The sequence below is a fragment of the Doryrhamphus excisus genome, linkage group LG10 (genome assembly GCF_037039965.1).
Source record: "Doryrhamphus excisus strain RoL-2023G ecotype Guam linkage group LG10, RoL_Dexc_Guam_v1.1, whole genome shotgun sequence".
NCBI classification, from domain to species: domain Eukaryota; kingdom Metazoa; phylum Chordata; class Actinopteri; order Syngnathiformes; family Syngnathidae; genus Doryrhamphus; species Doryrhamphus excisus.
In genome coordinates, this window is record NC_136366.1 from 20,836,483 (window position 1) to 20,853,104 (window position 16,622).

At 38.9% G+C, this 16,622-nt stretch overlaps 1 protein-coding gene across 2 annotated transcripts in view; it reads left to right on the top strand.

The window, feature by feature from the left end:
• Positions 1–13,380, top strand: part of epha5 (EPH receptor A5) — a 68,958-nt gene extending 55,578 nt beyond the window's left edge. The window contains exons 17-19 of one of the 2 annotated variants that reach the window (XM_078794307.1): positions 3,285–3,478; positions 5,356–5,534; positions 7,300–13,380. In XM_078794307.1, the coding sequence (XP_078650433.1) occupies positions 3,285–3,478; positions 5,356–5,524 (363 nt within the window). In that variant the 3' untranslated portion in view covers positions 5,525–5,534; positions 7,300–13,380. The remainder of the gene's footprint in view (positions 1–3,284; positions 3,479–5,355; positions 5,535–7,299) is intronic. The other variant, XM_078794306.1, reaches the window with a different exon arrangement.
• The last annotated feature ends 3,242 nt before the right edge of the window (positions 13,381–16,622 follow it).

The window sequence follows — 16,622 nt, forward strand, 5'->3', positions numbered from 1 at the left end:
AATGGAAACACAGGGAGATATCTCGTCTCATGTGTGGAGAAGAATGAAACGGATGAACGCGCACAGAGCTGCAGAGCTCAGCAGAACCGCGTCGTAGTGCGGCGCACTTTGTGAACACAGCGTAGAAGGAAATTACATGACACTTTTAAGTGGCGGCGGAGTGCTAGCGACCTAAATCGCTCTCCGGTGAGGAGATGAAGTGTGTCAGAGGAGCAGGATCTTCAAGGATCGCGTGACCTGCAGGTCATCCTAATGGGAAGGACTTCAATGGCGTCGCATGGTGATGAGTTTAGTGGGAAGCAGACACCCCGACTCCCCCCCACGCAGCCCTGGAGTGACCTCCTCATCCCCTCACTGCAGGCCCCTCCCACCTCTTTTTGCTTATTAGGCTGTCTGTCTGCCAGCGCGGAGGATGAGAGGAGAGAGGCAAGAGAGGAAGACGTTTGATGTTTAATTGAAAGCACCATGCTGGATTTTCTCAGATCCGCACAAGAAATTGCAGCCTCTTCCAGCCTCTTTTTTTTTTTCTAAGCCCTCTCCTTCTGTTTCCTCTTCCTCACGTCTCGCTTCTTTCTCACCATCTCCGTCTTTTGTCCCACAAAACCACCGTCTCTGTCTACATCCTCTCTTGCTTCTTGTCTTCCCTCTCTTTCTTCCTCTCTGATCTCTGTCTCCCTGACAGTCAGCTTTGTGGAGTTCTTGCCTCTCGGCATGCTGGGCTTTCACTCCCAACGTACTCTCATACATGTCTGGGGGCTTTGACGCAAGTCGTGGCTGTCGTGAACTCAACTACCCAATCCCCCTCCATGGTCTTGCACCAGCAGAAGCAGGCTGAGACCTTCTGACTGCCTGTCGTGCAACGTTCAACTGCAGTCGGACTTGCGTTGCAAATGGATGACGCTTTAAGACGAGGGGGGGGTCCAAACCTTCTACAGAAAGGGCCACATCGTAGCCACGTATACATGGACCCAAATATTCCAATTGCATTCGGTTTATTTGCTCAAACGGAAAAAATGTAACCTTTTTTATACACCTCATTCCGAAAGAAAAGTGCCAATCCGAATGAATATATAATCGGATTCCCGGGGGTGGAATATTCCTTTCCCTAATCCGATTGAGGTATCTTGTACCCGCTCAGTTTTTCTTCTTCTGTTGTTTACTGGCGGTTGGCAAGCAGCTTTGGTGTGCATTACCACCATCTGTGGAACAGAATCTAAACCAGGGGTGGGCAAACTTTTTGACTCGCGGGCCGCATTGATATGACAAAATTTTACGGGGGGGGGGGCTATATATTTTACACGTAACAGTCCACCTGGCATTATTGTATCTGTAAAATTGTCATGCAATCTGCTATTAATATTTATTATTTTATATTTATATTTAAATATTTTAAAAATAAGAAAATATTATAATTACAATAAAATTATAATAATAATTTTTATATTATTATTATGTAAAATATGCAAATATAACAATAATATTATATATAATTAATATAATAATTAGCATTACCAAAACCATCAAAAGGTTGGCTCAGGCCATGATGCCAGGTTGTATGTTGAGTTTAAATGAAATACTTTGGAAAGATTGGGCGGACCGTATTCAAACACTTGGCGGGCCGGATGTGGCCCCCGGGCCGTAGTTTGCCCACCCCTGATCTAAACCCTTCTATACTTTATTCACAAGTCCAGTTTTATTAAAAAAGGAAATATATATCTATATAAAACATGTCCCGAGTTTAACTAAAATAAAATATTAGCAAGATTGAATTTGATCTTTTCCTGTTTAAATTTATCCCATAAAAAAAATGGAGGCGAGCAATTAGCACTGGACTGCTAAGGAAAGTTTGTTTTCCTTAGAATGAAAAACTGGCAATACGGAGTTATTCCAACAAGTGAAAGAAAAACTCTGGGAAGTCTGTATCACGTGATGTTGATGTTTACGTTTTAATGGGCATGCCCCATTGATTCTGTTTGATTATAGTGGCGCATGTAGACAGGATATTGGAATATTCCTTTCCATGTATACTATTGTTTTCGGAAAGAGAAAAACTCCTCGTGTAAACGTGGCTACTGGCAAATTTTCTCTCCATTTTTGCTGTTCTACTCTTTCTAAATCTTCTTTAATTCCATATTATAAGATTCTCCACAAAAAAATCAATTGTAAGTAAATAAAAATGCTTTATTCCTCACGATTCATCTCTTTTTATACACGATATCATGGGAGCACATTGATTTCAGGGATGTTTCAGTCAGGTCAAAGAAAGTGCACACGCCCCGGAGCTGGAATCAGGATTTAGCATCTTCCTTCAGAGTCCTGAAATTGGCGTTGTTGAAATATGATGCTGGCTTTTCCAGTCCATAGCCTGGAGATTTGCAATGCATAAACTAATCTTCACAACAATTGATGGAGAGATTTGTCTTTAATCCACTTTGCGTTATGGAGATATTAAAAGGGATAACGTGTAACAACCCCACAGTTTGGGGTTTGTCCCCTTTTTCAATTCTCATGCAACTGTTTGGACAAAATGAATGTAAATGCATACCTTGGTTAGCGTACGTTTTGCCTCGGTTTGCATACATAAGTTTGGACAAAATGAATGTAAATGCATACCTTGGTTAGCGTACGTTTTGCCTCGGTTTGCATACATAAGTTTGGACAAAATGAATGTAAATGCATACCTTGGTTAGCGTACGTTTTGCCTCGGTTTGCATACATAAGTTTGGACAAAATGAATTCAAGAGGAGATTAAATACATTCCAAATGGATGGAATTGTCCTCAGGTGTTTCGCCATCCTAACTAACCCCTCCCCCTTCTGCACACGCCTCCTTGCCTTTCTGCAGGTCATAAAAGCGGTAGAAGAAAGCTATTCAATTCTCATGCAACTGTTTGGACAAAATGAATGTAAATGCATACCTTGGTTAGCGTACGTTTTGCCTCGGTTTGCATACATAAGTTTGGACAAAATGAATGTAAATGCATACCTTGGTTAGCGTACGTTTTGCCTCGGTTTGCATACATAAGTTTGGACAAAATGAATGTAAATGCATACCTTGGTTAGCATACGTTTTGCCTCGGTTTGCATACATAAGTTTGGACAAAATGAATGTAAATGCATACCTTGGTTAGCGTACGTTTTGCCTCGGTTTGCATACATAAGTTTGGACAAAATGAATTCAAGAGGAGATTAAATACATTCCAAATGGATGGAATTGTCCTCAGGTGTTTCGCCATCCTAACTAACTCCTCCCCCTTCTGCACACGCCTCCTTGCCTTTCTGCAGGTCATAAAAGCGGTAGAAGAAAGCTATAGGTTACCAGGTCCCATGGATTGCCCCGAGGCCCTGTACCACCTCATGATGGACTGTTGGCAGCGTGAACGCAGCAACCGACCCAAGTTTGATGAGATCGTCTGTCTATTAGACAAACTCATCCGCAACCCCTGCTCGCTGAAAAAACTGGTCAACTCCTCGCACAGGTGAGAACACGCCCTCCACCCCCATTTATTCATTCATTTTCTACCGCTTACCGCTTATGCGCGCTAACCACGCCGTGCTGCCCCCTCCACCCCCATAACATGCAGTAATACCAATAGTATTTAGTGGAAAACAGCTGTCCCATTAAAGTACCAGGGACTACAGATGTCCCATGCCTCGGCTTGATTTGGTATTTTCATTTTGCAGAGAATGTACCCCCTCCGGCAAAATGGACACCCCCATGAATGGTGGCGTCCTACTTACAGTGTGTTTCTATTATTGCACAGGTGTGCTTTAGACTGGCCACAATAAAAGGATACTCCAAAATATAACATTTTACTGTTTTTGAAGCACTGAATGTCGACATTCAGTTTCAGCTTAGCTAGGATAGGATTAGCCTTTGTAGACTGCATTTAGAGGTGAAAACAACATGAAAAACAGACAATGGGGGACTGGGAATGTTGTGATGGAAAATCAATCAGAGACATTGCACAACATTGCTCATAGCCACTACAACTATTTGGAATATCCCAAAGAAGAAAAGAAACCGAGCAACTTTTAGCAAATGAAGTCTGACAGTGGATCCTGACAGTGTGGATTTGGGTAAAAAATACACTATGACCAAAAGGGAGGTTGGATTACTATGTGATGAGTAGGACAGGAAGCTAATTTTCCTTAAGACAATGTGAAAAGAGAGAGAGACTGACAAAGTGTGTGATGAAGGAATTCTGACACTGACGAAGATGACATCAATGAATTACTTTTCTGGTAGACCAATCGTATTTACATCTTTCTGTATATACCGTATTTTCTGGACTACAAGTCACTCCGGAGTATAAGTCGCACAATTTAGTTTACAAACTACTTGACCTTGGAAGGCATTTTCTAACAATAAAAGAATAAAGAACAGGCTGAATAGGTGTAAGATATGCTAACACAATGCTTATTTAGCTACACAAAAAATAAACATGAACAGAAAAGGTGTCCAGTGTTTATGTAACATAAATATTTTTTTCATTTATAAGTTGCTCTGGAGTATAAGTGGCAGGAACAGCCAACCTATGAAAAAAAGTTTGGCTTATAGTCCGGAAAATAAGGTACTTTTCACCAGATGTAATCAGATGTGGTCAAAGAAAACTACCATGTTATTTTTCCTTCCCTTTTTCTCGTGAAACACTGCTAAATTCCACATTCTACACCTTCCTCCCTCTTTTTTGCATATTCTTTCTCTTTCTCCAGGCTTTGAGCTTAATAAACTCATCACCATTCAGATTAAATGTAAATAGAGTCTGTTCCAGTCTTGTGTGGCTGCATAATTAAATCACTTTGGACAAAGACTGCAATCATGCTGGGAAAGACGCGGGAAAAAAAAGCAAAAACCTAAATGAAATTGATTTTCTTAAGAATAAGCAAGAGTTTCAATCGTTTTCTGTGGGGCATCTTGGTTTTTCAAAGCATTCAAACGTCCAATTAGTTGGGTTTACATTAGCGTGTAATGACATTAAAGTGTTGTAATGGCCACGGTTAGTCCTCGTTTCTTTGTACAGCAAATGAAATAATGATGCCGCTATTAGCCAGCTGCAGCTCCTACGTTGGTTTGAAGAATGGCCTGAATCGTGTTATGTTTGTCATGACTGGGCAGTATTTTTTGCATCGTTATAATTATAGAAATATCATTCTCTAAAGTACCAAAACAAGTTTCCCTTGATGGCACAGAACTGGGCTAGTTAAATACAACAAACCTGTTGTGGACTATTATTCTCTGTTTGCGTCATATCACTCGATCAGACATTTTCTTTCCATCCATGCTACATCATAACTGATTAATTTGATTAATAATGATCAACTGTACACCATCTATCCTTTTTGACTGTACCAGGGTCTCCAACCTGTTGGTGGAGCATGCCAGCTTAGACGGGGACTGCAACATGTGGAGCAAAACTGTGGGAGAGTGGCTGGATTCCATCAAGATGGGCCGCTATACCGAACTCTTCATGGAGGGAGGGTACTCCTCACTGGAAACAGTCACTCAGATGACCTCGGAGTAAGGCAACCTAGGTTGAAAGCTTTATGGTTTCCTCCAGAGAGGTTATTATTCAATGCATGGCTGCTGGTAAATAGTAAATATATAAGAAATATGCATTCATTCATTCATTTTCTACTGCTTATCTTCACGAAGGTCGTGGGGGTGCTGGAGCCTATCCCAGCTGTTTTTGGGCGAGAGGCACAGGGCACATATAGACAAACAACCATTCACACTCACATTCATACCTATGGACAATTTGAAGTCGCCAATTAACCTAGCATGTTTTTGGAATGTGACCCACGCATGCAAACTCCACACAGGCTGAGGGTGCAATAAATGGAATAAATATATATATATATATTATAAAACATAATAAAATAAATATAATATCATAAAAAATACAATATTATATGTATATATATACATATGAAGAGCTTGCAACCAAAAGGCGCTAAATCCAATTTTCACTAAGTTGCATGTTTTTCATGAGTTTAATAGACATCTGTCATGTGTATCCAAATCACATATTTTGGTCTTGAAATCATTTTTAAAAATATGAAAAAAAGTGATATGAAATTTATGCTATTTCCATTTCAGATTTCAACCAAAAGGCGCTAAATCCCTTTCTTTATTCTTTATTCTGATTGGCCCAAGTTTCCCATCTATTGATAATCTGACCAATCAGAGAGAAGAATACAATTATCATTGCACATACAGAAAGCCAGTATCAGTGCGCATCCTGTTTTGTTTGTGTACATTAAGTACACGTATGATAGTTACAGTATGTTATGCAATTCAGGAGAACACAAATTGTGTTTTTACAGTATTCTGTAACATGGAAGTTTTTTTTACGCCATAAAAGGCATGTCTCTACCTTGACACCTCCAACTTTCATGAGAAACATTATTTTACTTGTACTAAAAAACATACAATGTAAAGAGTTTGTAATGAGATGATTTTTGTCACTGTCACCTTCATGGTGCAGTCAATAATAAAATTTGTATTATTGTCTGCAAATTGTTATTTTTCATGTGTCGCTCTACTGGTGACTTCAAATTTATTTCAGCCAAAAGGCGCTAAATCCATCATTTCAGCCAAAAGGCGCTAAATCCATCATTTCAGCCAAAAGGCGCTAAATCCATCATTTCAGCCAAAAGGCGCTAAATCCATCATTTCAGCCAAAAGGCGCTAAATCCGAAAAAAAATTAATTAAAAAAATATATAAAATACATGGTGTGTGCAGGATTTTTATAGCATGCATTTTTATGACCTATATTGATAGCTCTTTCATTTGCAATATAGACTTGATGACCAAATAGATTGATATGTGCGTAATTAAAAATCATTGATTTTCTCGAAATCAGTCAAAATGGATTTAGCGCCTTTTGGTTGCAAGCTCTTCATATAGAGAGACAGAGTGAGATAGATAAAAAATAAAAATAAAAAATAATTGTAAAAAATAAGCAAAAATTAAAAACTTAAAAATAGAAGAAAAAATTAAAAAGTCTATTATATTTTATTATTATAAATATTTATCGTTGCCTAAATTTAATTTTTTGCACTTTTCCAGCTCTTCCTAACTTGAATCACATTACTCAAAAATGCAGTTGCTGTCATTTATGTTGCGTTTGAGGCAAGGCATCTTTTTGTGTGTGAAACCAAAGTGTATTTTACCATAATTTTCAAAATACAATCTTGCTTAGAATTTAGTGTATTAACTTCAATCTCAATGCAGTTGCTGTCATTTGTATTTCTGTGACTTGATGTAACATTTTCATGTTTTTGTGTTGCTTTTAGGGACTTGCGGAGAGTTGGGGTGAACCTAGCAGGACATCAAAAAAAAATCATCACTAGTATTCAGGAGATGAGAGTCCATATGAACAGCTCCAATACCGGTGTAAACATCTGATGCACATCCGACGCACAATACATGTGGACCTAGTATGAGTTGAAAAGTTGGACCTAGGGCGGCTTAGCACTTTCTAATGACAAGGAGACAGTTTTTATGGACCAGTGAGCTGATTTTTTTTTTTTTTGTGGTGTCACAGACCAAACAGGAGGAACTGATTGGTTGTACAATGAAGGGAATGCGGTGGACTCAACGTTTGATTCTGACTCTCGCAGACTTTGAGAGCAACCAGCACTTTTTGGCTAAATCGCAAATAAGTCAGGCCTGTCTCAGGTTACCTTGAGTCCAGCGGTTCTGTATGGTAATTGGATCTGGAAGCACGGTCGTGTTGGGAGTCTCGGAAGTGATCACCGGCCGGGGTATCGACGGACCATCATCTGCCATGTTGATGTGTGTTTTGGGGGTCTGAACTGGCTGTCAAACTCGTGTCCGATCCCGAGCCTCATCCTATCACATTTCCATCGTTACCTTTCAATGAATGGCGAGTGAAAGCTGAGATGCATCAAAGGTGCCCCGGCTATGGACCTGTCTCGTTTCTGGATGAATGTATAGGAGGTTTAAGCACTCTTTCTTCACACTAAGGTTCTTCTAAAGTTTGCTCGCGGATTGCATGACCACGTGAGCTCGCTTAATGTCGTCTTTTCTCCAAGGAGGCGGGGAGAGAAAATGTGTCCACGCCGCTCATTCAGATCAGCCACACTGCTTCATCAGGAATAGTTGAGGATCGCTTCGGTTGAAGTGGAAGGATTCTTCTAGAACCCAGTGGAACATTCAAGCACTGGTGAAGAATTGGAGTAATTGGTTGACCTTCTCACGGATCCTTCTCTTCTACCAGGGTTCAGGTACAGAAAACTCAGCAATGTCTTCAGTTCATGCAACCCAATCTCCTCGGAGACACCTCACTCCAACTGGAACCGCTGGCAAACGGAGGCAATATAACAGAAATGGATAATCACTTATTTATTATTTCTTGATATTTATGGGGAAAAATGCAAAAAATGTTTTGTGCTTTATCTGTGAAGCTCCGCCTATATGTGTATTTCATGTATATAATGTATTATAGATATTTAAAGCAGGGAGCATTGTTCTTCTGTCTACCATCATGTGGACACGTTGGTATTAATCAAGCATCTCAGAGTAGAAGAGTTTTTATATCTTAGTTAACCCTGGCAACATTCATGAAAGAGCGAGCCACTTAAAGTTCATATTTTGCCAGTCGGAAGTCATTTGCAAATGTCTAGTGATATTTCAATACATATTTTATGAAGTCATATTTAAAGCCTGAAAGAAGGAGTACTGGGGCCACACTAATACGTGTATGCAGTCGTCCTTTACTATGATGCAGTTTTTCAGAAATCAATTACATTTTTTTATGGTAGACTGTGGTCGATGATTAGTGAAAGTCGTGTATTCACTCATTCATTTATTCATTCATTCATATTCTACCGCTTATCCTCACGAGGGTCGCGGGGGGTGCTGGAGCCTATTGCAGCTGTCTTTGGGCGAGAGGCGGGGTACACCCTGGACTGGTGGCCAGCCAATCACAGGGCACATATAGACAAACAACCATTCACACTCACATTCATACCTATGGACAATTTGGAGTCGCCGATTAACCTAGCATGTTTTTGGAATGTGGGAGGAAACCGGAGTACCCGGAGAAAACCCACACATGCAAACTCCACACAGAGATGGCCGAGGGTGGAATTGAACCCTGGTCTCCTAGCTGTGAGGTCTGCGCGCTAACAACTCCATCGCCGTGCCGCCTCTTTTTACGTTTACAGGAAAAATTAGAGGCAAAATTTTGCATAATAGTTGTGCAATCTGATATAAATGATGAAAAATAGGAGTATTAAATTGACTATATATTTTATGTCTATTTATACACGTAATATATTTCAGTTTTGTCATTTGTCCTCATTCCAGTTTATAATTCCATGACTTTATCGTCCTTGGATTATCGCTTTTTCTTCACAGTGTGGCCCGACTACTTCTTCATAGCTCCTTCATAGCTCCTTCATAGCTCCTTCATAGCTCCTTCATAGCTCCTTCATAGCTTGTGCTGTGGTGTGCCTGTGGTGGAAAAAAGAGGGGACGTTGTAAAGCTAGTTTTCTAAGAGACGGCATAGGAGCGATATTCACTGTTTGATAAGCACACAAGAAGAATGTATGATTTTTTTTAAGGGGTGTTTCACTTTTTAGGGACCAGTTTAAGACTGAAATAAGGACCCCGATGAGGCCTCTATGGTGGTTGGAAGCGGTTATGGTGTTAAAACTTGTGAATTATGTCCTATTCTGCTAGATATCACATTAATTGTCAACAGTTTTCAGTTTGCAGGAGTAAAGTACAACTGGATCCAGCTCAGTGGGAGGTAACAGCCATATGGAATATTACTTGTACAGTTTATAGGACATGTACAGTAAAGTCATTGAGCTGGCTGTGTTTGATTTGTAGCCTAGTATTTGTTAAATTCCTTAATCACACTATAATTACGTCAAAACATTTCCACTACACGCAACCGTAGTATTATTCCACCTGATTGGGAAAGCTGCGCCTCCGGCATGAACAACTGGAAAATTCTACACTCTTACAAGTGCCTCGTATGTTTTTTTTTAGCACCACTGCCCCCCTCCCTTTGCCAAAATGCTTCGCCCCCTAATGGTGCACCGTGTTTTATTGATGTACCTTTTTGCCGAGGTTATATCTGCAGGCAATAAGAAGAATGTCAGACAATGTATGTCGGAACTAATTTTATTTGCACTTTATGATCTATCTCTTGCCCTGCTCTTTTTGTTTTGATTCGCCGACAGAAAGGCGGTGCTAAATTGCGTTTGCAATGTCTGTTTTGGACACATGAGCACAAAGCTTTGGTAATACACTACCGCTCAAAGGTTTGGAACGACTTGGAAATTTTGAGTACAGCTTCCAGGTGACGACCCGTGAGGCGTCTTTGTCTTAAACTACACACTCTCAGATATTTGTCTTCTTGCACAGTTGTGCAGCGTTTTTCTATCCTTGTTAGACCCAGTTTCTGCTTCTCTCTAAAGGGAGTAGTGAACAGCATGGTAAGAGATTTTAGTTTTAGTTTCGATTTTTAGATGGGTTTTCTAATAATTTATTATCCTTATAAAATGATGAACTTGGATTAGCAGCCATACCAGGAGATTGATGCAGAGGACTGACAGTTGTTGATAGCAGGCCTCTATGCAAAAATGTCAATCGTTCTTTGAAAATCATCTGATTTATTTTAATTGTTTTTGAAATTGATGACAATTTTGTGAAATGGAAAAAAAATTTTTGGGAAAACAAAGAAATTTGCAAGTGATCCCAAACTTTTGAGCAATAGTGTATATTTTAAGCAATTCAATTCAAGGATGTAGACCACTGTTTTCTGATGTATGGCACAATTTTTTGGGTGTACGTATACCCTAAGCAGTCTAATAACAACCATGTTGGTGGGACAGCATTTTCACTGGAAAGGTACCGACTTCAAAAAAGAAGATGTAGGTATTGTTATTCCGTTACAATCAATAATAAACATAAAGTTCCATTTCTGGTTATCCACAGCATGTCAGCAAGTCCCAGGCACGGCACAACTTGTTGTTTCGACTGATAGAACGACTCAAAATAATCGGTCAAAATACACACATTAAACTACACATTTTTGGTTATAAAAAACGGCAGGTCATTTAATTCATGCAATCGCTCCTCTCGCAAGTACTTAATAACAGCCGCGCAAATAAATCATCAAAATGCGGATTAAGACTGAAAATAATCCACAAAGTCAAGTAAATTCTAGTAATACTGCAATGTAGAAGTGATGGGACAAGTGTACGCCTGAGTCCAGGGGTGGGCAAACTATGGCCCAGGGGCCACATGCGGCCCACCTAGTTTTTGAATCCGGCCCGCCAGTTGCTTTCTAAGTATTTCAACTTTTAACATACAAACTGGCAACTTATAAGTCGGATTCTTATTTAGTAAAAAAAAAAAAAAATGTAAAATTAAATTACATAGTTTGATGTGAACATACAACTCAATGAGTAACTCCATGAATAACTCACGAGTCAAAATATTTGCCCACCCCTAGTCTCTAATCCCGATCAACCGCTAACTGTTATATTCAACACTTGTCAATGTTAATGTTTTCTTTCTTGTGTCATGGACACCTAAGTTGTGGATGTTTCCATGGCAACTACAGTGGAACCTGAAAGGTCGACGTCAGTCAATATTTGATTTGTTTGCGGTTTTTTTTTTTAACAATTTTTCAGAGTTGATAATAAATAAATAACATACAGTACGGGCAAAACCACTACTGCTTACATGGGGGTTGTTGTGTCAGCATTACAGAAGGTGAGTTCCTTGCAGTAAGCTAACCATACATCCAAAAGATCGGTAGTACTGTGTCTCCAAAGCTTTTCTGTTGTTTTTTTTTTTTTCCTGGAGTGATTTTTGTGATGGTCCGATTTTGAGGTTCCACTGTGGGAGTTTGTTTATTTGCAGGTTTTGATTTCATTTAGTGATTATACTCGGAATATCAACATCGTCTATGATGTTGATGATTGAACTTGACGTACGGGTCCAATTGACGTCTTTATGATGCCACTACGTTTGTCCACGCTGGGATGGAAGAATCGAAACTTTTTCATTTGTAAAAACGTGTAGCTGTTGCTTTTCCCCAGGCCGAAAAAAAAATTTTTTTTGGGGGCTGGACAGCTCTGGATTCATTGAAAGCACAGTAAAGCATACTCAGTAACTGTTGTGCTATTAGTTTGTCTTTGAGACTGTCATGTATTATGTTTGTGTTGCTGTTTTTGTAGCGTGTTCTCAAATTCTATATTTTTGCAATAAAATTATACAAACTTATGACTTGGGAGTTTTTCATTGTTACTTCAACAAATTGAGAAGTTGTAGTGTATATTTACAGAACCAAAAAAAAGAGAAGCCTGAAGATAATAAGCATTATTCTAACATTATATCTTCATTTGTACAGATTTTCACATGTGAAGGTCACACTGTTGCGGCGATGTTTGTTTACATATACACCAGATATGAGGAGGATATGTGGGTATGTGATGACGGCAAATGAAAGCAGGGTGGGATCTCAGGGGGAATCGCTTACTTTCATAGCTCAAGGTGATTATAACAACCACACGTGCAAGAAGTGTATGAAGGTGAAATTGGCCATCACGCCATCAGTGCCGCTATTACGAAAAACCTCTGTATCAGCGCCTTGAAGAAAAGACCGAGTGTGTGTGTTGGGATTGCACTGGGCCTGTATTCCCACTGGTGCTGAGTGGGATTGTTCTTGGATGAAGCGGATTGTGGCTTTGGGCTAGCACAGCCATCCCTGTAAGCATCGTACCTCTTCATCTCCATATTTGACTCTATCAAGGGTGGCCTTTTGTTGCCTTTACATCCTTTATTCCTGGCAACATCACTCCTAACCGTCCCGGCCACTGCGTCGGTGTAAAATCAGGTGTCCCAGGGCACAATAAAGTAATTTTCTCTTGAAGAGATGTCAGTGGCCGAGACATCCCATGGGTCATTTGAAAATCATTGCAGAGAGACCTCCTTTAATCATGATAAATGACCTTCAGCAGAACCTTAGCTGTCACTTTGGATGAGGTTGTGGGGGTGTCTGTGGATCTGTGGACATGAAAGACTGGATGATGGCATTTCATGAGCGTCTATGATGTTTTCAGGGTGCATTGGTGCAGTGCTGCAAAAGGGAATGACGTTTTTATATGCATTTATTTTTTTTATTTACATGTATTTTTAATTAATTGTAGGGCAGAAATGTATATTTTATAATTATTATTTTATATACATTTTTATTGTTTTATTTGTATTTAACTTCATATTTTATTGTTTTTTATTATTTATTTTTTATTTGTTTTTTATTTTATTTTATTTTATTGTTAAGTGGTAGAAAATGAATGAATGAATGAATCCAAATTAAAGGCAGGAAAACATTATTTAAACAAACAACACCTCTGCAAAGGATACTAGAAAAGCATCAATTATTGTATTAATGAATGTCCCAAAGCCATTACATTATAAGTAAAAATTTAAAAAGTTGAATGAAGTTCTCCTCGCATTCCCTGTGGAAGTGGTACTTTTATAGCTTCTGACTTTTGTCCTTCTTTCCCACTCAGTTTCAAACCCTTTAAGTTTAGCATAAATAAATTGGAGGCTAACTTTGTTAGCTCGGTAGAATGCTATGTTTAAAGCGGCAGCCATCTCTTGTGTCTGCAGAAATCCCATAGCCACATTCTTATGTCATTCATTCACATTACGTTCGACATACAACACAAGGAACTTTCCTTGTGTCTTATCACTTATCATGTCTGCAATATTAGGTAAACCCAGTATAAAAGTGACTATAGGGGTGCTATTTCATGTCCACGGGGCTCTAATGTATTTTTAAAGGCAAACTATCATTGCAACTATGATAATAGTCAATTACAATTCATAATCCAGCAATTCTCACACTGAAATATTCTAATGAAAAAAAAAAATAGCAAGTGTGATACTGCCGGGGCTCAAACCCGAACCACCAAATCGGCTTACCAGGTTTACCAAAACACACTTTCACCTGTGAGGCCCCAATGACTTTATTTCTGTCCCTCTGTTTTTCCACCATTTCCCTTCACACAATTGGATGTTAGCTGCGCGTGAGCAGATAAAGATGATCTCAATGTAGCAGCATCCATCCTGAACATGAAACTGTTACAGGAGGTCTGACCCCGACCAAATAAGCCGCTGGTAAATAGCCTTATCCATTCTGTTTGTGATGCGACAAGCCTGCCATGAGAGGGCCGTGTGATGTCAAGTGGCTGGCTGGCAAGGACACACACACACAGACACACACACACACACAGAAAGGCTATTGGCAGGTCTTTGTGTAGCATTGGAGATAACTCAACACACAAACACCCCCCTCAACCCCCTCCCTGTCTGGCTTGCATGGTATCTGTCTCCTTCATACAAAGGCAGCCAGAGGGAAGTATTTGTCACTTGCCCAGATGTTTTCCCAAGGTCCTTTATTCCAAGCAGTCAATCATACATGAGGAGAATTGTCCCTTTAGTGTAATGGGTGTATGCGCAGCAATTGCATGCATGAGCGCATACTGAAGGTCGGTCAAGGTGAGATGAAAACGCAGTTATCTGGAGACAAGGAGGATATAAATGTATATTAATAGCGAAAATGCTACACATATACCTCGCTCTAATGCATACACACACACTGCGCTATTGCTCCTGGGTAATGAGGTTTGACGCATGTGAACACACACACACACTTTCACTGGTTAGACATGTTCTTTGTTCTTCTCCATGTTGTATCCTAATTAGGTTCAATGTTGAATCATACTCGTTGTCACATCTGATGATGAAATCTGGAGTAATGGCATTATAGAAATGTAAGCAATGGGACAAAAAGGAACCCTTACCTTCTAGAAAGTGATTTTTTTAGGACTCCGGATTTCTAAACTGAATATTTTCATAGTTGAAATCCTGTTTACAACCTTCGAAATACGGTTATAACACCATTAGAGCCCTCTAGAAACGGAATAACACCCCTATAGTCAGCTTTACACTCGTATTACCCAACAAAGTAGGCGTAATAAGTGAAAAGAAGACATAATATAAACTCACAGGTGTCAGCACCGCTCCTTGTTTTGTTTTTATTTTATTCCTGATCTGTACAGTACTTCCTGTGGTCGTCAATGTAACGCTATGACTCTTAAGGGCATTGTTATTGTCTTCATGTTGTTGTGCTTGCGTGTGTTGCTGACAGGAAGTGATGTTGTGTGTTCAGAGTTGAGTTTCAACATAACGTGGGTCACTGCATTTTACCATGTGTGGAACAATAACATGGCTTATTTGTTAACTACTATATTTTTGCCTGGTTACTGTACGTGTTCTGTATGAATCTGTGTCTATAGCTTTAAACTTCCGTGGCCTTTTATTCACTCAGTTCCTGAGCTTTTCTTCATATTTCGCCTGCATACCAAAATGGCCGACTACTTGTGCATCTTATTATATAGGTTATCAAACCAAAGCTAATTCTTCCATAGACTATAATGAAAATTAAATTATATGCTACTTAATATTATTATATTAGAAACTGATAATATAATATATTTACTTATAATATATTAGTTTATTCATGTAAAATTGCAACTTTTTTCTCATTAGAATACAACCTTTTCTCTTAATATTTTGACTTTATTATCATAAAATTATTTCATATTTTTTACATTTCTAGTGTTGTTCTTTTTAATTTTCCAACTCTTTCATCTTTGTTTAGTAATTTAGTAATTTCATCTTTAATATTTATTTTTTTCCCCATTTTATTTTTACCTTATTACTGTAATATTTTATTTTTTTCAAAAATATTTTGTTTTTGATGTTTCTCATAATATCATGACTTTTGAAAAATAACATATTTTTCCTTTAATATTTAAATTTATTTATGCTAATAAATGTTATTTTTCCTCATAATGGTATGGCTTTACTCTCATAAAATTACAGTTTAACAGTTTTTTTTCTCTTAATATCTTGACTATATAAAATGTTCTGTGGCCCACACTTTGGCCCCAGCTTGATAGTCCATTCTTTCCCAGCACATGCATGCTTTGTTTGGACTCTGCTAACCAAGTAAATGAATGAAAACCGAGACATATTTTTGACAATAAGTGTCAAAAATGGAGGTTCTGCTGTGATTGCACGTGTTTCTGTGGGGACTCTCCCTGCAGACGGTCTACAGTTTTTTGATGAATCACTTCTGCGCGGTGATCACTTTGTGCTTTCCCTCAGTGAACTTCCCAAGAGTTTTCTTTTGTCGCAGCCGAAATATCATTGACTGATGCCATGAATGGGTTCGTTTGAATGAATGAATGAATGAATGATGCATTAGAATAGTACAAGGAAAAGCAGACGTTTAAAATGCCTTTTTTTGTTGTTGTTAAGGGAACAAGATCTGGACTGACCTCATTTGGAGCATGGAAGCACATTTCAATTGTGCGGTTGTAAAATTACAATGTAATTATTATTAAATGCATGCACTGTACATTGCATTACGCTATTTAGTTTCAATCCAAGCCTTAGTCAATGTGTAAACGCTAATACATTGAAGTCCATTAATTTGGTGCAATGAAACACTTAGCGGATGAGGACATGCATACACACACACGCAGACACAGCGCT